At 40.1% G+C, this 23,986-nt stretch overlaps 1 protein-coding gene across 1 annotated transcript in view; it reads left to right on the top strand.

The window, feature by feature from the left end:
* LOC122790366 (solute carrier family 2, facilitated glucose transporter member 6-like) overlaps positions 1-23,986 on the top strand; it is a 146,910-nt gene that overhangs the window by 75,143 nt on the left and 47,781 nt on the right. Inside the window, exon 5 of the mRNA XM_044057884.1 lies at positions 4,136-4,347. Coding sequence (XP_043913819.1) covers positions 4,136-4,347 — 212 coding nt within the window. The remainder of the gene's footprint in view (positions 1-4,135; positions 4,348-23,986) is intronic.

The following is a 23,986-nucleotide window of genomic DNA, read 5'->3' as shown; positions in this document are numbered from 1 at the left end:
CTGATTGTTGGATGGATGTACCTATTTTTAAGGGCCTTTGTACCTATGTACTGTATGGTAGAGCTTAAGACTTTTGGCAAGAGATGACTACTTGTTTCCTGTTGGGGGTGGGGCATTATGTGCCCTAGCAACTTCTCCCAATAATAATCAGAAGATATGCAAGAGGCAGGCAGGCTGGCAATAGACTGGGGTGAAGCCAGATGTCCGCAGTTGTGCAAATGAGTGGAAGCACATGGTCACATTCCTCACTGACATTAGTGCACATTGGGTGTTGGGGTAAAGTAGTAGGTTAAGCATAATAACAAATCACTGACCCTCTAGTCTGAATTCCTATGACACAGTCACCCAGATTTGTACTCATAGGGAATGGATAAGATAGTGGGCAATGGAAATGACCCCTTGCCCCAAGTTTAAGTCCAAGCAGAAAGGCAAATCAAAAGATACATAGTTAGACAGATAGATAAATAAAGAGAGATAAGTAAATATATTTAGAAACTAGTAAAATATGAATCCAGGTATGCTGATGTGAGTGTCTTCTTTTTCTGCCAGAACAGAGTTTTTTTTTTTTTTAATCAGCATTAACTTTACTTCTTAAGACTAACTACATAACCAAATTTTGCCTTAGCGTATATAAGACAGGTGGCTTGGACAAGGAGATTAGAGAAATAATTATGGAGGCTATTAGGAGAAAGGAGATCTTGGGTCAACTAACTACAGAGATGATGGACCAAGACATACGTTAAAGTAGGTACTAGAGTGCAAGCAAAAAGCAGAAGGTATGCAGCAAACAGGAAAATATGGAGGAAGGTCCTTCAGATAGGAATGTACAGGTGAGAATGGATGGTAATGGAAAAACTATTAACATAGAAGGGAACATTAGCAGGACAGAAACTCACAAGGGAGAAACATTGTTAGGAAAGTGGAGCTGAAAGGCAAGAGTCATTAAGAAGGAAGGGGTGGAGTAAGGCAAGGGCTTGGATGAGACGAGAAAGGGAAAGGTTAGCATGATGGAATACATAAATGAGTTGAAATAAGAGGGAGTGCAGGGAGAAAGGAAAGGGAAAGCAAGCATGAGTGGTAACAGAAGAGACAGGCAGAGGAAACCCATGGAATGAGAATGGTGAGAGCAGCGTGGGAGCAAGTCAAAGGTCATGGATAATATGAAGGAAAGGGGGACTTGGTTGTGCAGTGTGTAGGAATTCCTACTTGTCTCAAAAGAGGTTAGAGAAGGGGAACACTACACCAAGAATAGAGGGTATAAAGAAAATAACTAGCTGAGAATTAGGAACAGAACACCAAATGGGGAAAAGTTAGAATAAATATTATTACAGCCTTAGGGAAGGAAGGAGTGCTAATTTATGTTAATTTGTGAGAAGACAGGTCTGGATGTGACAGTAGCAGTGACATGCAGCAATCCATCATCTCTAGTTCACATCAGTGTAAATTACCTGTTGGGCAGAAAGAAGGGCTCTAGGGGTTGCTGTCACTCTAGGATTTTGGGATGTACACTAACATCTTCTGACATGCTGTAGCTGGGGAGGAGGGAACTGGAGAGAAGATCTGGCTGAGTAAACAGAAGATTGGTTAGGGATCTAGCATTGTGGGAGACAAGAGGAGACAGAAAAAAACTTTGTGCTAACACCAGATTCCATCTCAGTCCAGAAGGGGAAGGCGTGCTCAAATCTGACCTAGGCATATGTCAAAGGGACATTTAAATTAGGTACTTTTGGGCAGATTGACAGGAGTAAAAAAAGAGAGCAGGCTTCTACAGAATTTCTCCACCTCACCATGTTCTTTAAATAGATGACCTTTCCCCACTATACGGTACTAACAAGTCCATTATTAATCTAGAATCAGCCCTGCAAGCTGATTTCCATCGATTTTTCAAATGCATCTCCAAATTTAAACCTATCAACGATATTTTGAAAACACACACTGTGGTCTTCTGCACTGCCTAAAAGACCTCTTCTTCCTCTGTTCCAACTTCAGACCTTAACAGTAATCCATCTTAGCAGTAAACTCATACATATATACAGACATTATTCTGGACCCAGTGCTCTCCTTCACTCACACACTGAGGCAGTCCTTAACAAGGTGCTTAATTAACTGAAAATTGTCTTCCTTTTAAATATCATCATAGCTGAATTTCAAACTTCTGTAGCCAGAATGCTCCATTACTAACATTCTTACATAATTTCCTTTGGAAACTGTCTTAAATACTTTACTTTTACAAAACAACACTTAATAAAGTCTTTACAAATTAATTAACCTTTTGGACTCCAGAACCTAATAAAATCCCTATAGATGGCTGGCTCCATGGTATAGAGAGATTGAGCTCTGACTGTGACTCAAGTGACCAAAGTTTGATTAGTGGCCTTGGCACTGGAAGCTCCAGAAAGGGAGGAGAAAGGGGTGGAATGAAGGTGCCTGTGATGCTCACCTATCACTGGGGAGGGGGGTTGTGCACACTTAGATACCTACAAGATGGTGCAATCTTCATCCTGGACACTGGAGACACCACCACTTGTTTCACAGGGGGAGGGAAAAGCTGCATGGAGGTACTGCCCCAAGCAGAAGAGAGGGGGCATTCTCCATTGTCACGTCATTGCACATCCACTTCCTACCACCTCACTGAGTGCATGTATGACTAAAGCTGGGAGAGACTAAACAGAAAACCTCCAAGCACCCTTGATGGCTGCCTGAATGATGATCCCTGTTACTTGTCATTTCCTTGATGAAGGAAATAAATGGGCTAAAAGACAAAAATAGGGTAGCAGGAGCAAAACAAAATTACAAAATAAAATAAAATATCTAGACATTAATTAAACACTATGAGTCTAGAAAATAATACTTTCTTTTCAACTCTACTAATAAATTTTCAGTAAAAGAACCTTCTTAATTTCTCTTGTCTTTTATGTTATATAAACAGTGAATTAAACTTTATCAACCTTTTTGCCCATAAGGTAACAGTCTGCTCTCATCACTACCCATTATAATCCCATCATCCAGTTGTTATAATACTACATAGTACACCATGTATTATACCTATTTGTGACTGTACCTTCCACAATTTAGATCCTGTAGTCTGTAATGGAAAAGGAGAAATTCCCTGCTCTACTTTTTCACACAGGCATATCTGATTTGTCTGTTTGACAGTATCCAGTGGTAATGCTTCAGCACTCAGGTTAACATTTTCAGTACTAAACCACATAGCTTTCTAGTACACGTTATGCCTCTCTCTCCCCAGTTTTCAAATAATAAGCCATTTTTCACATCTATATTATCCACTCACAAAACCTAACATCTCTGTAACTTTAATTGATTCATCAACAATGCTAATTTCATGGCAGCTTACAGCTGCTACTTAATGCTCTTTATCAAAGAAATTACTTATTATTATTATTATCATGTTAATTTATTGCCCTAAACACCTTTACTTCTAAACTTACCTTCTTTAATTTCTAACAAATACGTTATTACACATGACTCACACAATGTATCCTTAAGCTTGCTTTACTGTAAAAGATCAGTCTTCGTAGAAATGAATACTCATGCTAACTGAACTTTGCAAATTGCTGGGCTTTTCATTAAAAATACTTACACATGTAAATACTGACCTTTGCAGAAAAGCATTTGGTTATTCTTACATATTCCAACTCTGGTGTGTATGTAATGTGATAGCTATTGTATATTTATTCTGTTCTATGGCTCTGGTACAGCCGGTGGCTAAAAGGGTACCCATTCACTTACGCTGTTAATAACAAAATAAAGAGAGAAAGTGATACTAGCTAGAACAGTATTGTTACTAGGAGGGCAGGCACAGGAGATGAATAATGTGAAGAGCATAAGGGAAAAATGTGATCCGGTTCTATAATGTTGTAATGAAAGAAGTAGGTAAAATCATACTGACAGATGTGATCTCTTTAGATTTCAGTAAGGCATTTGATCCAGTCACTTGTAAATTATGAGAGTTAACTCATTTTATGTGGTCATTATGGAAAAGGACAGATGGAAGGACAGGTAAATGGAAGTTAACATGCAGAGTACGATGCTAAGGGGATGCAACTGGCAGAGGAAAGATTTACTGTGGTTGTGGTGTGGTCTGTAACATGTCACATTTTTATTCTCTTTCAAGGTATTCTGCTTCCTTGGCGGTGGCTAGCAGTAGTTGGAGAGGTACCCACTATTGTAATGGTTATTCTGCTGTGTTTTATGCCCGACTCTCCTCGCTTCCTAATATCAAAAGGTAAACGTGATCAAGCACTGCAAGCACTGTGTTGGCTCAGAGGCGCAGAGGCTAATTATAAAAAGGAATGTGATAAGATTGAAAATAACCTACAGCAGCAGGTAATGGCAAACAATAATAATGTTGCTTTGAAGAGTAAATAGTTTGGAACTAAATATTTATTTTTTTGTATAACAGGCTGGCCTGGAAACTCTTCAGTCACAATCTGGGCAAAAAGCAAACAAATGTAACAGCAGTAGCTTATGTTACATAAAGAATAACAAGGAACACCAATAAGTCAAACTGTTTAGTTAGTATAACAAATACAGTTTTACATATTAACATACTATAGATAACCTATAACAACAGAACAAGGCAGTCATTCTATGGCTATGTTATTTGGAACTTAGTCATGAGAGTAAGAAAAAACATTTTCTTACAGTCTAATTAAACCACCAGCAAAATCATAGTGATGACCCTACTTCACAGTTAGAACAGTACCGTAGTACACCAAATAAATTAGAAAACAAAAACACCAGAAAAGGATTGCTGAGAGATGCCTGCCTGAGTCAAGTTAAGGTGAGGACTGAAGTAAAGCTTAAGGAGTGCAGTCAGGAAGCATATAGAGCTAAGCTGACAACTGTATGTTATACATGATGATGCATGGAAAGTGGTTTGTATGAAAAAATGTGGTACCGTTTTTTTGACAGCTAAATAATTTAAAAATGAGAAAATATTTGAAGATGTGATTTATAATTTTACCAGTTTATATACAGAAAAACATAGTAACTCCCTAAATGCCTTTCAAATATCCATATTTTCCCAGAATGACCAGATTTTTGCCTTTGGTCTGTTGGTCTATTCTTAGTGCAATTTGTGGTTTTCTGGTAAATTATTAAATATTAAAACTACTAAATAATAACATTCATTCAAGTTTCAGACTTCATATTCTTCAGAAAACCTGTTATTCTAGCAACTCTATAGGTTCATAAAAGGAACATTTAAAATCTATCCCTGATTTTGGGCCTTTCCCCCCATTACTTTATCTTTCACCAGAATTCTTGTGCTAAGATGTTGAGATGGATATTCTACCTAACAAGAAAAGAAAAGTAGAAACAGACAGGAGCATAGCGAAGGAATAAATGAGGATAACTTGGTACATGGCTGGTCATCTGGCAATCCAAGAAGTTTCCCAGACCCCACAGTACAAAGCTGTGAAAAAAGGATGATTCCAAAGTTAAGACTTTCTAGGAGTTGAAGACCATGAACAAAAATGAATGCAGTATATTTCATTTAAGTAGCCACAAATTCACCTGAACACGTCTTCTTAAATGAATTCCAGTGTTGCACTCACAGTACTTTGGTAACTACTGATCATGCCCCATAACAGATGTAAATTAATCAGTGCTGTTCAGTTATCTGTGTGAGAATCCCATGTGATAATACTAAGTTGTCATAGTGCTATTTGCAGTAAATTTGATCACTTGAAATGCTCTTTAAACTGTCTTGTGTAGTTTACTATTTTTATAAAGTTTATAATTTATTATAGGACTGCAGTGCACTGCGTGTTGCACTGCATACAACACGCAGTGCACTGCGTGTTGTATGCAGTGCTTTGTTCTTGCTGCAGTTTCCAGGGCAGTGGTTGAAATGGGTCTGCTTGGATCAGTCCATTACATTAGTTAACAAAAATTGTATAAAATAATTAAATACTAATGTTCAAATCTGTGTTAATTTACATTATGTCCTATATTGTATCAATATAACTTTTCTCCCTGAGTCTCCAATGGAAAGAGTTTTACACCAAATTAGACTTCCCTGGTCAACAAATGAAAATAAATAAAATATATAAACACTACAGCCAACTGTATGATAGTCAATGTTTAATTATCTTAAACACCCCTAAATGATCATTGACCCATTGTGATTAAATATAACTACACAAGGTTTTCCAATGAAGCAAAATGGAGTTATTTAATCAACAAAAGAATAACATGTTGATATCTAGCATGTTTAAGAAGAACACCTCACAAAACCCCAAGGCACACATTATCAAAAAAGAAACATTTCATACAGCTTTAAGAGATATTTATTAACCTTAGTGCTATCCATATAGGAGACTCTTTGTTACAGTCCCAGAAAATACATAAAGTATTAATTAATTAATTATTAAAGTATTAGTCTGTCTGAACACACCAGAAAGATTTATCAAACTGACCTAGATATAGCTCACCTAATTTTGAAGGTATGAAGAATGTGTTTGCATCTATGAGAATTTGCATTTCCATGTAGCTTTAAAACATACAGTTTATATTTGCATTAATATAATACAGATGTTAATATAGTTTAAACCATCCAAGTGAAAGGTACTCTTCTATTAAGATTGCTTGTATTTCCCTTAGGAAACAGAAACACACAGCAGTTTATCATATACTTGTGAGATAAGATGTTTAATTTGTAAACTGTTTCGTAAATGAGGTCACTGTAACAGGATGAAATTCAGGACCATATTGCTCTTTGCAAGCTGTCTCATAACATGTTGTAAATGGAACCTTCAAAGCAGTGGCAGACATAGGCAGGATTCTTTTATGACATGGACCTGCCCATCCAGCACATTTCCAGTATAGCTTATTTCCTCAAGTGTTTCCCACTTCTTAATAATGACCCACTTAATCAAACACTGACATTTCCTACTTAAGGTTAATATTGACATATAGACAGGTGCACTTATGGTGCTTTGGAGACTAGCACCAGCCATCCGGAGCTACTTTACAAACTGGTGATCTTTTAATAGTATTAAGCAAACAATGCTTTGTTTTATAAAGTTTTTTGCTATCAGATCTTTCATCTAGTAAATACTTCTGTAGCCTCACCATGTTTGGAGTATAAGAATTATTAACTGTCCTTGGCTGTGCCACCACAACCCATAATATTCTATTCACTATGATACTTTGTAATGTGTTTGATGAAGTGGTAACATAAAACCCTCCAACCACACTGCAGCTGATGCATGTCATGTAGTTTCCATGGAAATGTAGTGTGGCATAACAGCTTTGAGACAAAGTTCTCAGTCTTCCTAAACCAGCTATATGGGATAGTGTTGGTAGATTACTTGATGATGTATCATTAGGGCAGTATGAATATAAAGCCTAGCATACGGATTTTCTGCTAACAGCAGTATGCATTTCCCGCTTGGCATTTTACAGAGATGCCTCCCACCCCTTTGCACATGAGCACTGCAGCAACACATGGCGTCCACACCATTTTCATCCCTTGGATGATCTCTGATAATAGCCTTGTAATCAATTTAACTGCAGTACAATCTGCCTTGTCTCTACATCTACCTTCTGTGTGTTGAAGCAAGAGGATTGCCCAGTCCCCTCCCCATTTCAGCAATCACTGGAGCCTCCAGGTGCTCTAACCAAGGAGGTACCACACTTCTGAACTAAACAAGCATTGTCTTAGTTCAGTTTAGCTTTGTTAGAGATATAAGACGGTTAATGAAAAATAACTAGAAGTAGGTATTTATTCACAAAGCAATGACAGTAGTTTTGTAAACATGGTGCATTTGTTTAAATGTAGATTTTTTTCCTTTGAATAGCTCATACAAAGTAACTGAAGAGAACTTTGTTTATTTCTTTCTGGCGAGTGATATGATTCTTAGAGCCTTTGCAACTACAACCTGAATGAAAAGGCTCATTTATAAGGCAGGATAATAGACAGAAGGAAAGATTATAAAGGAGTAAATTATGATAATACATCCAACTAATTCAACATAATACAGATACAAAAGCATATATACAAAAATATCATTATTCAATAAATCTCAATTATTTTATAACAATGTAAACTCCCATTTGATTTAGGATATAATAGTACAGAGTTTTGGTCACTCGTGATTTTTATAATATTGACACTTGCACTCGCATTTCATGTGTTCTTTTAACATACGTTTGTATACAAACAAATTTTGCTCAGCTCCTAGATGAACAAATATCTTATCCTAATTGAAAAAATAAACTTTCTGAACTCCTAAATATTGTACTTAGAAAAGTGTTGTGATCAGGGCCAGAGTGCCCAAAGTAGTTTGCATAATTAAAGTAGCAATGCTTGTACAGTCTTCCAAGTGCAGTAGTTCACAACTCTATCTTTATTGTGATTTGTAGATGGTAAAGTGAAAAAGACTGTTTGGTAATATTAGTCCCTAAAGTAATTATTACGAGTGTCAGATGAAGTAAAGGATAAGCAACAAAAGCATGCCAGTGGGAGTGGTCAGAACTATCCTGGGAGTAAGTGGTCATGAGGGACCAGTAGCAAATTCTGACTTCCCATCCTGTTGCTGATCACAGCTCTCTACAGAGCTTTAGCCAGATTTTCAGTTAACAGACTCTGCCCAGTTCCCACACCTGCAATGGGACCAGTATGTTTGTCTAAGCTTACACATCATGTCGACAACTGCCCTACCCCCAAAATTAGGACTATGATTGACCTTCCCTCTCCAAAAGCAGACAACATACCATGTATGTGGACAGAAGCTTCCCTGAATCTCTATATAGGATATTTCCCTATATGTTGTATGCCATATTGGATGATCAGATGTCACTACTAATTAAGTATATAATAATGATTGTAGTTTGACAGCAGTCTGTTGCATTGTTGGTTCAGACTATTACTATGGCTGTTTATCTCAGTGTTATCCCTTACTGTTCCCTGGCTCCCCAAATCGAGTAGGCTACTCATGCCTCCTACTTCCTTGGGTAATTGGAAGTAAAACCTCAAGATTTTCATCAACCAGGCTTCCTAAATTAGAGCCAAATAGAAAATACTTTGGATTTCAAAACCATGTTGCCAGTAACATTATGTTTTAGTTTTCCTTCAAAGTAGCTGTACATGCTTTAATTCCTCTTAAGCAAGGAATGCTCTATTGATCTCTACTTAAACATAAAACAGTCAGCAGAATTTTCATATACTCCTTTGCAGCAAAATTTTGCTAAATATTATGAGACTATAATTCATTAAATTAAAGTATATGCATAATATAGAACTTTAAATGTTTTGTACCAGCACAAAAATAAATCAAAATAGCAAAACCTTACCCTTTTAAAAAATACAAAACCAGATCAGAACGATATTCTAGCTGATTTATGCTAAACATTTTAGAAGAGCCTGACATCCTAATAAGGGGGACTGGGCATAACTTTGATGAATAATATATACCTATTCATAAAATCAACTGTGCCACAAGGATTAGTACTGGATCCTGTCTATTGCCTTAGTTTCTCAGTAATCTCCCCTGACCCCCCCCCCCCCCAGCTAGGGTTAAACAAAAAAAAACTTCTCCAAAGCTGATTACAACCTCCTGATGTATGGTATAAACAGCTTCACAGCCCCCTCCCCCAATGTAGGAACTGGCACCAATGTCCAAATCTGCACAAAAGTACTATATGAGCATTTATATAGATCCATGGAATGAGGAATACCTGACAGGACAAAATCATCCTCCGCAAGGAAGAGTAAACCTGTCTGGCAGACATCTGAAATAAATAAACTATATAACGAAAGGAAAAAATTGCTGTCCAGGACCAAGAAGGAGCAGGTGCCCAATTGGAAGCAATCTCTCCTTAGCCTGAACAAACAAATAAGAGCGCTAGTGAAATCCTCTAAAACCAACTTTGAGTCCAAATTGGCCACATTTACTAGAGACAATCATAAGGCCTTCTTCTTATATGTCCGCAGTCTCAAAGGAAACACACAGATCTGTTCAGAACGGGTGGTCAAGGCCACCACATACACAAATGCTGTAGATATAGCTAATCTACTGGCTGACAGATTCAGTGAAAACTTTTCCCCTCTGTCCTCCCATCAACAAATCAGGACATCCTCAGTACCTCTCCCCCACCCCTTATCTCTAGGGAACAGGTCATCACTGCCCTCTCCAAGGCAAAAAATACAGCCTCCATGGGACCCAATAACATCCCAGGCTGCATCCTGCATGAACTTAGGCATGAACTTACAGCACCACTAGGCACCCTATTCAACCAAAGCCTGAGTGCCGGCTTTGTCCCAGCTGAGTGGAGGACAGCCACTGTCATCCCTTTACACAAAGGTGAAGCGTCCACCGATCCAGGAAATTATAGACCCATCAGCCCAACTAGCCTGATCTACAAGGCCATGGAAAGGATTATCATGGACCTCATTAACAGGGACATTGACAACCTCCAAACACTCGACCCCACACAGTTTGGCTTTGTCAAGGGGGGTCATGTCTGTTAAATCTGGTCAACTTCTTTGAGACAGTCACCAAAGCCATGGACGAGGGGAAGATGGTGCACACTGCCTACCTTGACCTGGCCAAAGCCTTCAACACTATTCCCCACTCAGGCATAGTAGACAAACTCTGTCAACTAGGCATCAATCCATATGTTACCAGATGGGCAGCAAACTGGCTCACAGATAGAACCTACCTAATCAAAAATAGGGGAAGCCACCTCAAGCAGTAGACCAGTAACAAGTGGCATACCCCAGGGATTGGTCTTGGGGCCTCTGTTATTCAGGATGTACTTCTCTGAGGTGCAGGTCAAAACCAATGGGTTATGGCTGACCAAGTTTACAGATGACTGCAAGGTGGGCACATTCATCAATTCTGCAAGTGATGTGGACATCCTTCAAGAGGGTCTCACCCAAACAAATGACTGGTGTCAGAAACATGGCCTCAAACTGAATGCCAAAAAATGCATCATCATCCCCTTTGGGGAGAGTGATGTCCCCATATATTATCACATTAATACCAACATCCTAAGTACTCCTAAGTACACAATCAGTAGTGAGGGATTTGGGCGCCCAGGTTTATAGCAACCTGACTTTTGACCACCATATTGCTTCCGTTGTACAGAAGGATTTCTACATGGCCCACCTCATAAGTAAGTGTATCTCATCCAGGGACAAAGAGGTCATAATATTCCTGTATTCTTCCCTTATAAGGCCAATTATTGAGTACAACGCCCCCTTTGGCAGGTACCTCGCAAAGCACATGCAGCAGCTGGAGAGACCACAGAGGTTCCTCACCAGGAGAATCCAGGGCCTCAAACACCTGCCCTACACAGATAGGTTAAAAGCCCTGTTCCTCTACTGTGTTTCATACAGACTCCTCAGAGGTGACCTCTGTCTGGCATACAAAGCAATCTCAGACCCCACCTTAATGGGACTGCTACATCTCCACAAGCCAAGCTCCACTCGAGCAACTCGTACATGCGACCTCAACCTGGTCTGTGATATCAATAGAACTTGTTGGCAGGACAGATTTGTGTCCCAGAGACTCCCCCATCTGTGGAATGGGCTCCCTGTCTACTTCAAGCAGAGTACCTCATTATCCCTTTTTAAATGCAACCTGGATAACTGGATGGGAAACAGAAAATACACTCCTGGGATTCCACCTGTGTCCCTGCTGGACAGGGGCTCTGGGTGCTGACTTGTCTAAACATGGGCTAAACTCTTGGCTAGGCTTATAAGGGCCTCATGGCCAATAGCCTAGTAATCTCATATGATCCTGTTACAAATGTTAATGCATGCTGATGGCTCTATGCTATGGACCTTTGACAAAAGAACCAGAAGATGTTTAAAAAGCCTTTGTAGTCACTTTATGGATAAATGAAGCCATACAAATGGATTCCTAATGAAAAGGAATATAATGTGTTCATGCATATCTACACATTACAAGAAAATGTGTATGGAATGCAAACTGAAATGTACCTAATTGTCAATTGCTTTTAAGTGTCAGTGATTCTTTAAGTAATCAGATGCTAGCGTTGTACTCCGGCTTATGCAGATTGAATTGTTTTCATTGTAGAAATGCAGTCAGTATGATGGAGGTTGCTGCAAGTGATTTTCCTCTTTCTCATGAGGTTTAACAACACCAGTGTTGACTATTTTATTAAATGGTGTGCAAATAACAAAGTTTTTAGCAGTTTTCTATTTCCGCTCTTAATGTTATGTCTTCACAGAATTTAAAAAACAGTTCTTGAACTTCATGTTGGAAAGTGGTGCCCTTCTAAACCTTGCCCAAAGGTTTTATTGACACAATAGTGCAGCAGTTAGTCTTGCTGCTTGAAAATAGTTGGTTCTTTAGTTCACTTCTAGGTTGGGATGCCATCTGTCTGCAGTCTGGATGCTCTGCTTGTGCCTGCTTGGGGTTTGTTTGGTGTTCTGTTTTCTGCCCCTGTCGCAAAGAATGTAAGAGTTGGAAATTCATTAGACGGACTGTATTTTTATTTTATTTATTTATTTATATATTTATTTACTGATTTGGCATTTGTTGACTGGGAAAGTCCGACTGGGTCAGGAACCCATTTTCAGCAGAGGTTGGGGAGAAAAGCTCCACAAACTAGTACAGTTAACAACATATAAGATAAAACATTTAGGTTCATAGGTAGGTACTAGGCTATCGACCCAGTGGCCTATGTAAGCCTAGCCAACAAGGTTCCCTGGCTTACACCACCCAAAAAAGTTATTTTCCTGTGCCACTGTCGAGCAGAGACACAGAAGTGATCCCTGGGGTGTATTTCCTATTTCCCATCCATTTTTTGAGGCAGTCAGTGTAGGGCATTTGTTTGAGGCCAGTAATCCTCTTTGTGAGGTAGTTCTGTGGCCTTTCCAGCTGCTGCAGATGTCTTGTGAGGTACATTCCAAAAGGGGCGTTGTACTCTATAATGGGTCTAATGAGTGTCAAGTAGAGGGGAAGAATGATCTCTTTTTTCCTGGATGAGAACCCTTTTATGATGAGGTGTGCCACATAGAAGGACTTCCTGACTACTGTGGCGATGTGACTATCAAAGGAAAGACTACTGTCCACCTGGGTCCCAAGGTCTCTTATCACACATTCGGTGTTAAGTAGATTGCTGCCTATGTGGTAGTTCATGGGTACAGAGTTTTTACCAAAGGGGATGACACTGCACTTTTTGGCATTGAGCTTGAGGCCATGGCTCTGACACCAGGCATCTGTCTCAGCGAGGCCCTTCTGTAGGATGTCCACATCATTTGGGGACTTGACTATGGCTCCTAGTTTGCAGTCATCTGCGAACTTCATTAGCCAGAGGCCTTCTGTGTTAGCATTTGACAAAGCATAGGTACATTGGTTATTTGATTTACATTTACATTAGTGAAATAAAAAGTAAATATTTTTGACTTAAAAATACAAAGTAAAACATATGACAAGTATGGGTAACATAATCATTTCATTTACATACAAGTGAATAGTTTGCAGTGTTACAAGATAGCTTGAATAGCATAAAAGCAGTTAGGTTTCAATGTCTGAAATCATTGGCAGCTTATAGAAAGCAAAGTTGATTAGTGTATCTAATTTGAAAAGTTAGAAGGCTAGCGGTATGGTTCTAAACAGAGTTAGTCTAGTTGAGGTAGATGTTTACAGTGCTACTTAAGTAATCTGTAGGTAGACCTTTGTAGAGTAAAGATAAAAGAATGCAGATGTCAAATTGGAATGAGTAATTAGTGGGATATAGAGCTGGTCAGGGAAAAGAAAGGGGTAGTTTAAAGAGTGCAGGAGGGGTGTATAGAGGAGGGAGGAGGAATAAAAATAAGGATTTAGGGAGTGGAACCAGGGGATGGAGGTGAGGTGGGCTGGAAATCGAGTGTCTGGGTTTATTTGAAGCAGGTGCAGATGTTTGTTTCTAGGAGGTTTTTTTTAGTGTGAGTTTGAAATGTTTTTGGTTAGATGTTACCCTAATGTCTGATGGTCAGTCATTCCAGAGTTTAGCTACTGTAGGAATATAGACATTGTCCGGCTTTTTTCTTTGCCCTCTGTTGGGTTACTAGTTGTTTGTCTTCAGATTGGAGGGTCTTGGTCGGTAAGTAGGTTTGGAGGAGAGAGTTAAGTGATGGGCAAGTGTGGGGTTGATATATTACTTTGTGTGCCATATTAAGTTATTGGTGGTGTAAGAGGTGTGGTAGTTGGAGCCAGTTAAAGGTTTGGAGAACTGTGCAGCAGTGAGTGTTGTGGGGCGCATTTATAGCAAATGTGGCGATCTTATTATAGCAGGATTCCAATTTGTTTTTTATGGTAGTCTGGATGTTTGTCAGAATGGGGGCAGCATAGAGGAGAGAGGGGAGCAGTTAGGTAGTGACCATGGTGGTTGTTATGGATGAACTCATGAACTTTTTGTGATGGTATAGCATTCCGAGTTTCCAGTGAGTTTTCTTGATTGTATTTTGAATATTTAGATCAAAAGAAAGCGTATTGTCTCTGGTTACTCTTAATAGTTTGGTTTGGAAGACCACTTCTAGTTGGGTTTTGTTGTTGGGTTTTGTTAAGAGAAACGATCTTAAATTCAGTTAAAAGATTTTTGGGTGTGAAAAGGAGGAGCTTGGTTTTACTTTGGTTCAGCAGAAGCTGGGAGTTGTTTAGCAAGGTCTCTATGGAAGTGAAGGAGGTTTGTATTAGTTGCTGGAGGTGTTTTATGTCATTGGAGGTGGAGATGATGGTAGAATCATTGACGTATTGTATCAGGGAGCTTTGGTGTAAGGCACAGCGTAGATTGTTAACAGAGAAGTTAAATAGAAGTGGTCCAAGAATGGACCCCTGAGGCACTCCAATTTTGTTATATAGAAGGCTAGAGAGGATTCCCTGACATTTTACACATTGTTGTCTGCCTGTTAGGTAATTGTTGAACCATAGAAAGGCAGAAGGGAAAAGACCAAGAGTAGAGAGTTATTGCAGGAGTTTTGGGTGGGAAACAGTATCGAAGGCCTTGGATAGATTGAGAAATATAACAGATGTTAGTAGTCCGGCATTTCTGGCTTTGTTGATTATATCTGTAAAGGAGAGTAATGCAGTGGTTGTACTATGGGAGGGTCTGAAGCCGTGTTGGGTGGGGGTGGAGGAAATTATTTTGTAGGGTGTGATTAAACAGTTGTTTATGTATCCATTTTTCTAGTAGTTTGGATAGTGGAGAGAGTATAGTGATGGGGGCGATAATTTGAGATATCAAAGGATTTGCCTGCTTTGTGCAGGGGGGTTATTAGGGATTTTTTTCCAGAGGGAGGGGATGTAGGATTCTGAGATGGATTGTTTAATGAGAATGCTGATAGGATAAGCTATGGCACTGGCGGCTCTTTTTAAGTACTCTGGCAGGAGGTTGTCGGCAGATGGAGAACAAGGTTTTAGCAGTTCCAAATACAAACAATCAGTAATAGCAGAGCAGTCAAGACATGAAGTTCTACTGGTAAGCTAAAAACAGAGAGAAAGATGGAAAAGGATAAAGGGGGACCAGAGTTAGCAACGGAAACAGGAAAACAGAGGAGGAAATAGCCAGAGGAGAGGGAAAGATAACATGAAAAATTGGGGGGGGGTTCCTAAGAAGAGTAGGTATGAACAGGTATGGTTAGGAAGAGTATTTCATGGAGGAGTTGGGTTAGGCTGTAGGGGAAATACAAAGGCAGTTTCCAGTGGTACACACACCACAAGAAAGACAGTAGGAATGCAGGGTTGATTTAAATACAGACCAGGTCAGCCAGAGGTGAGCAGAGGGTCTAATAACTTCAGGCTAGGTAAGGTGATAGAGTTAAGTGGTATACATGCTTACTAGGGGGAAGGAGAGCAGAATGTTCAGGTGTTGGATTTTGGTGGGGTCTGGTGGTGAGCAGGGAGCTGTTTGGGGATTACAAAGAATACAGTTATATAATAACACAGACGTATGTTAGTTTCTGAGGCAGGTGGGCTGGTAATTCCTACAGTCAAGAAGCTGGTCAAGGATGATGGGCCCTGTATAATTTGTAGTTCCCAGGGTTTTAGAGGTGAACCACAGTATTATGTAGAGGGTGGGTGCCCAGGCTGTACACAAGAAGCTAGAATGTTAGTTTCTGAGCCAGGTGGGCTGATAATTCCTACAGTTCAGAGGCTGGTCAAGCATGACGGGCCCTGTATAAGTTGTAGTCCCAGGGTTTTAAAGGTGGAGCACAGTATTATGTGGAGGGTAGGTGCCCAGGCTGTATGCGAGAAGCAAAGTTGCCTCATGTTAGTGTGTGTGTGTGTATGTGTGTGTGTGGTGTATCTAGGATTACTTTTTCTACTTTGTGACTTACTGCTGCAGGGATAGGCTTTAGCTTTCTGCAACCTTGAAATGGATAAGTGGGTAATCAGAAAATGAATGAAGGGATCATAGAGTGGTATTTTTTTGACACTAGCACAAAAATAAAGAATGGTTCCTATTACAGTGTTGGAATTTCTATTATATATAGATGGAGGTATAGATCTGTGTATATAGATATATACAATATTTTACAATTGTACTGGATTTTGTTGCATTTAATGAATTATGGTAATATGCAGAATTTATGAAAACTGCTATTTATTTAGTACATGAACCAGTATATAGTCAGGTGGGTTGCAAACTGGCTCACCAATAGAACACACACAGTTAAAATAGGGGACTGTTCATCTACTTTCAGACTAGCAACCAGTGGAATACCACAAGGCTTGGTGCTAGGGCTCCTGTTGTTTGGAATTTACTTTTCAGAAGTACAAGCCAAAACAAATGGTGTGTGGCTATCAAAGTCTGCAGATGACTGCAAACTGTGCATGATCATTGAATCCCCTAGTGACATTGATGCCCTCCAGGGAGGTCTTACTCAACCAACCATTAGTGCTAAAGTCACGGGCTCAAGTTAAATTCTAAAAAGTGCATCATCATCATGCTCTTTGGCAAGGAGAATGCCCCTCTAAGTACCACATTAACAACAACACCTTAAGTACCCAATCCGTGGTAAGAGTTCTGGGCACACAGGCTGACAGCAACCTCTCCGTTTACCATCATGTTTCCATAGTGTTAAAGAAAGTCTTCTATGTTGCCCATCTCATCAATAAGGGCATTGCCTCCAGAAAAAAGTGGTTATAACCCTCATGTGCTCCTCCTTTATTAGATCAATTACAGAATACAATGCACCCTTTGGTATGTACCTTGCCAGGCACCTCCAACAACTGAACATATCTCAGAGTTACCCAACAAAGAAAATTCAAGGTGTCAAACACCTGTCCTATGTTGGTAGACTAAAATCCCTGTCACTATAGTCAGTGTCATACAGACTACTCAGGGATGATCTCTGCCTAGCCTATAGGACAGCTGCGGATCCTGCCCTGATGGAAATGTTACACATTAGCAAGACAAATAGTACCCACTGTACCCACTCTAGCAACCTCGACATGAGAAGCGATATCAACAGGACCTGCTGGAGAGGCAGGTTTATCTCCCAGAGGTTCCCCCTACTCTGGAAAAAGTTTCCAGTCCTAGTAAATCAGAGCCCTTCACTGACCCTTTTCAAGCGTAATCTGGATAATTTTATAGGGAATCACAAATTCACCCCTGGAATTTCACCTGCATGTCTTTTGGACAGGGGCAGCAGGTATGGAGTCAGGTCTACTAATAACACCATTAAAAGAGGGAAAAAACCTGGCTAGGTTTGTAAGGGCCTCAGGGCCATCAGCCTAGTAACCTCCTGTGATCCTATAAATGTGAACGTGACAGTGTACTGTGCAAATATACAGAAGTGAAGTACAAAAAAGGCAATGTGTAGTATTTATAAAATGTATTTCCAATTCCACAACACATGACTTTCAGCATATTGGACGTAAGTGTACAAATAGGTTCATAGGTAGGTACTAGGTTATTGGCCCTAGGGCCAATATAAGCCTAGCCAAAAAAGTACCCTGGCTTTCGCCACCCAAGAAAATTATTTTCCTGTGCCCCTGTCAAGCAGAGCCACAGAAGTGATCCCCTGGGTGAATTTCCTATTTCCTATCCAATCATCAAGATTTTTCTTGAAGAGTGCTAATGAGGAGCTTTGTTTGATATAGATAGGTAGTTTGTTCCAGAGTATGGGAAGTCTCTGGGACAGGAATCTATCCCTCCAGTATGTTCTGTTTATTGTGGTGACAAGGTTTAGGTCCCTAGAGCATGTAGCTCGGAGGGATTAGGATTTCTTTAAGTGGACATTCTCAAAACAGTTGCAGTGGCCATAGCCCTGAAAAAAGTATCAACTGAGTCATACACACACTGTAAACAATGAGAAGTGACTTGCTCAACAGAAGTAACAAACTCAAAGATGATTTTTTTTCTCACAAGAAGAAACTACAGGCAAAATATTCCACATACTTTGGTTTGTTATTCTAAATACTTTCACAATTAGTAAAAATAAACTTTAACAAACGAGCCTGGCAATTCAAAATTCTGAAAAATCAAAGTTGTGGGGACTGCCAAGATGACTGCACACTGATCAACAGCTTAATATTAGTTCTCCAAGACTGAAAAAAAAAAACTCAGAATTAAAAGCTAGTAATCTGCCAACTTGAGAAAATTTCAGTTAATGGCCAGTAAATACAGTACCTGACTGCTAGCAAAGCAGAAATTTACAGTCCCTAAAAAAAAAATCAGCTAGAAAAGGTGATGAGAAAACAGTGACTGGGAGAATCCTGTAACTGTTCAGCAAAAAGCAGTTCAAGCTCCAGCTTTGGTACAAGAGATGGCTTCCAGTAATTTAGAGGAAAAAAAGAAATCAAATTTACTCACAGCTGATTAAAATAAATTAAATTGACACTGATTAACAGCTTTACTTTAGCTCTTCCAGTGTGAAAAAGAAACAAAGACAAGGGCCAGGAACTCTATCACTCTGAGTAAATTTAGTTACTGACTAGTAAGTAAATGCCTGGATGCCAGTAAAGAAAAACCAAGGCAACCTGAAGGAAAATCAACTAGAAAGGATGAAGAGAAGTCCCTGACTGGGAAGAATTCTGCAGCTATTCTGCAAAAGAAGATCCAGCTTTGATGCAAGACATTGCTTCCAGTAATCTAGAGGGGGAAAAGTCAAATGTACTCACAACTGATTAAAATAAACACTGAACGAGTATATCAACTCAAATAAAAGGCTGGAAAAATGGAAGAAGCTTTAAACAGATTCATGTGACCTGAAAAAAAACTGCACAAATCAGTGGCTGAAATGAAGAAAAGGCTGACTGAGCATGGGACTGCTCAAGAAGAAATGCTTCAAAAATGGTAGAATTAAGAGTGCAGGGCATGGAGGGAAAATCTGAGACTTTCTGCTGTACCAGAGAAACACAAAGAAATGAACTGTATTAATTTTATAAAGGCACAAATAAGCAACTGGATTGGTATTCCACAGCTGGAAGTCAACTGAAAGGGCAAACAGTGTGCATGCTCCAAATCTGGCCATGAGAACAGCCAAGACCCATATTAGTAAAATGCAAACCTACAAGCAGAAAGAATTGATTCTGTCAAAACTATGGCAAAAGGACAAAGTATTAAAAGTTGGAGACACAGTATTTGTGGAAAATGATTACTCTCTGTATACCAGGCAGAAGAGAAATGTATTCCAGCAATTAAGGGAATGTCGAGGGGCAGGCGTGAGATTCAAGCTGCTGTATCCAGCTATTTTCATGTTTGTTTGTGTCTTTCGGCTTTTCCCGGTTAGGGGTCGCCACAGCGGAACTCCGGTCCGCTAATGATTGGCAGTAGAGTTTTACGTGCTGGCTTGCTGGGCCTAACGCACAACCTTCAACAAAGGAACACCCATTCACGCATGTAGCCACACAGAAGACGCTCTAACTGAGAATCGAACGGGCAACAGCTAACTGTGAGGCGACAACGCTACCGCAGCACCACCACTGCTATTTTCATGTAAGTTTTAAAAATATGAGATTATCTACTGTGATATCTTGGCTAAATCAGCAGAGACAAGCTAGTAGTGGGCAGGAATCATACTCTGCAGTTTGTAAACAAAGTGCATAGAAGATTAAAGCCATCTTGCACACTATGTTCTGTATGCCACAAGGGAATACCGTGATTCACAGGCATGACTAGTGGTAGTCCCTGGTGGTATACATTTACATTTCTGTTTGTCAGAATAGTTAATAAGTTGTACCATGGTGGTATACATTTAAATTTCTGTTTGTCAAAATAGTTAACGAGTTGTACCAAGTGATCCTGCACTGTGGTTGGAAAATAATGCTTTGTAACCTGTCATCACTACAATACTTAGTAATGTAAGGAAGCCTGTCCAGGCTCATCATACCTTACTGAGTATAGCTATTCCATAAGGCATGTCATTTCCTTCACATGCTGCCTTATACTGTTGTACTGTGGTCTGCCATCATGTCTGAATATGATTCAAAAGGGCATCACAGTCATTAGGCATGATTGCAGACTAGGGCTCATTGCCATATTATGGCAGTTAAGCCATCTGATGTTGTGCAAGCTCCCATTGGCCAGAGTTGTTCAGCATCACATTATGAGAGTGGGTTAAGTTGTCTTATTGTAGCAGGTTTGCCAGCACCATAGGGGACTCCATATCTTTTAGGAATTTTCCTGCCATGCAGTTGTAGTTTAGGGGAATTTTTGAGGTTTGACAGCATTATTATGTTGCTCAGCTGTCTCTGCTGTGCAGCATACTAGTAGGGGAAGGGGATCTCTTTGAGCACAAATTGCATAACAACTACCTGTATGCAGTTCAACTCATGCTGTTTGCTCTAGTGGGTCTAGCACATACAATCATGTTGTACAATTTGTGAATTATGTACAGTTGCAGGGGTGCTAATTTACATAGGTGCTTGGTGCTTGAAATATTACTGGAATGCAATGGAGCAAGAGACCATCTTGAGGGTTCTATAATCGCAGATACCCATTGCTCATCATTTTTCATTGTACAAGTTGTACTTCACAGTGCACTTTTTATGCGACGAGGGCCTACAGACTTTGATATACAATGCAGATGGCTAGTGTGTGGGATAAAATGTGGAAGATGTCCACATGTGATTTAGAGTCATGTATCAAGGCTGCAGAAGTAATTTGTTAAAGGTCACCAACCTTGCTGCTGGTATTCAGGACATGCAAATAAGCAGGTCAGCATGAATAACAATGATAAGCCAATTAAGAGACAATAGTAATGTGTCCCAAGGCTGTTGCCTGCCACTACTTTAGAGATTAGTTACAAAGATCTACTAACCAGTCTAAAGTCACAAGGATTGCCATTCCAGTACTGGTATCTGACCTGGAACTCCTGTAATGGTAATACATCTTGAACAAGCCAGCCTAGCACTCACAGATATGCACTGGCACACAGAAATACAAATCAAAAGATATACATAAAAGCTAATGGCAACAGATACACACACACACACACACACACACACACACACACACACACACGCACGTTTGCATATTCACCCAGCTATACAATTCAACAGACATACAGTAGTGAAAACCATACAGAAAAATGTATGTAGATAAGTAAATAGATAGACTGACAGACAGATATAGCTATAGGTACACAATACTGAAAACATAACACAGGAGGATGGCAGAACCTACCTGTAACATTCAAGAGATGCAGACAGTAGACAGCTTTTCCACAGCTGCACTAAGTCAGTTTTCATACAACTATTCTTGAATAGTCCACTTGAAAGCAGTAATACATCAGAACAGAAATGCCACTATGAGACTGCAAAACGAGAACAGAATACAAATGAAGATTGGTACACAGGAATGGGTAATGATCAAATATTTTTCATAGCATCTATAAATTGTGCTACCCCACCTACAAACCATACAGGCCATGTTTGTATGTAGTATCACATACCTGTGTGTATGCACTTGTGTGTGTGTGTGTGTGTGTGTGTGTGTGTGTGTGTGTGTGTGTGTGTGTGTGTGTGTGTGTGTGTGTTTGTGTATACACAGATATGTGTATATATATTTTTACATTAGCTGTACTATAGATGGTCCAATACATAGAAAACTGACCATAAAAACATTGACCTGATAAGGAAGAAAACTTTTAGTTATGTACTTACCATAACTTCGGATGTATGGGATCCATCTCGCCTACATTCACAACAGATGGGTTCGGAGCCGATCCATCGGCTCCGACTCGGCAACTAATACACTAGCACGAAGTCTCTCATTGGCTGGGCTACTCCCTATCCCAGGATGCACTACACCTGCTTCCCCAGATCTTGTTTGTTCGCTTTCATACATCCATGCAAACACAGAAAAACTAGTAGTCACTATAACCAACTAAAGTTCTTCAAGAAAGATCGCCAAGAAAAAAGGGACTACAGCTCCTCTAAATCCGAATGGAAGGGGGAAGGAGGGTGGGTACTTATGAATGTGGCGAGATGGATCCCATACATCCGGGTTATGGTAAGTACATAACTAAAAGATGTAATGGGATCCTATCTCGCCTACATTCACAACAGATGGGACAGCGTCCCTAGCACCTACATCCCAGGTGGCTCATTGGAACACACTCCTGAGAACTGTGGAACCAAAGGAAGCTCTGCCTCGAGAAACCACATCCAATTTGTAATGAGAAATGAAAGTGTGCGGAGAAGTCCAGGTTGCCGCAGCACAAATATCATCTATTGATAACTTGGAGTGAAAAGCTACGGAAGTAGCCATTGCCCTGGTAGAATGAGCCTTGACTGGAAAGGGAAGGTCTTTGTTAGCCTGTGAATAAATAAAAATGATACAATCTTTAATCCATTTAGATATGGAGGTTTTTGTTACTGGTTGACCCAATTTGTTCACTGCAAAGGAAACAAACAATTGATTTGATTTCGCGTTTGAGCGGTTCTATTCAAATAAAAACGCAGTTGTCTATGTACGTCCAATTGATGCAAAGTATATTCTGCGTTATTAGAGAATTCTGGAAAAAAGACGGAGTTCTATAGTTTGTTGAATACAGAAAGAGGAGGCCACTTTTGGTATGAATGCAGGGTTTAATTTCAATGAAACTCTATGCTTGTGAAAAATCAAATAGGGAGGATCAGAACAAAGAGCTTGAAGTTCTGAAACTCGCCTAGCAGACGTTATGGCTACTAAAAAGGCCGTTTTCCAAGACAGAAATTTTAAATCACAGGTAGCAGCTGGTTCGAAAGGACAGGCAGTTAGGGCAGCAAGAACCATATTCAAATCCCAAGGGGACAGGATGAGATAAAGGAGGCCTAAGGAGCCAAGCCCCTTTAAGGAAAGCCTTACAAAGTTTGTGAGACATCAATGAAGGTTCAAATGAAGCATGAAAATTAGAGATCGCCGCTAGCTGAACCTTAATGGTAGAAACTGAAGAGCCCGACTGAAAAAGGGAGGCCAGAAAATTCAGAACCTCCGATACTGGTGCAGTGAGAGGATCTATACCCGTTCTTGAGCCCAGAAGGCAAACCTTTTCCATTTACTGGAATAAAGTTTGATGGTGGAAGGTTTATGAGAAGAAGACAGTATGTGGACCACGTCCGGCGAAAGAGCATTGTCTCGGACTAAGGATGGAAGTGGAGTAACCATGCTGCCAACTTCAGGGACCTGAGAGACGGATGAAGCCGTCCTGACTGATGAGTCAACAGGTCTGGCACCGGATCCAGAAACCATGGACCTTCTATCGCATGCCTCTGTAGGAAAGGAAACCAAACTTGACGAGGCCAGTGCGGGGCAATCAAAATCATCTCGCTCTCCATGTAAATGGCCTTCTGTATCACCCTCAGTAGGAGGGGGAATGGAGGGAAGGTGTAGAGTAGACCGGGGGGCCAAATGTGAGTCAGAGCGTCCCTGGGAATCTGTCCCTGAGAAGGGAACAGTGTGAAGAACTCTCTGCATTTCGCATTGTGAGGGCTGGCAAACAGGTCACAGCAAGGAAGACCCCATCTGTCGAAGATTTTCGCAGCTATACCCTGGTTGAGGGACCACTCGTGGGGTA

Source organism: Protopterus annectens, chromosome 16.part0 (genome assembly GCF_019279795.1).
Source record: "Protopterus annectens isolate FY-2018-M chromosome 16.part0, PAN1.0, whole genome shotgun sequence".
In the NCBI taxonomy this organism is placed as follows: domain Eukaryota; kingdom Metazoa; phylum Chordata; order Ceratodontiformes; family Protopteridae; genus Protopterus; species Protopterus annectens.
Note: the sequence above shows the minus strand (reverse complement) of the source record. Positions and strands in the feature narration are given on the sequence as shown.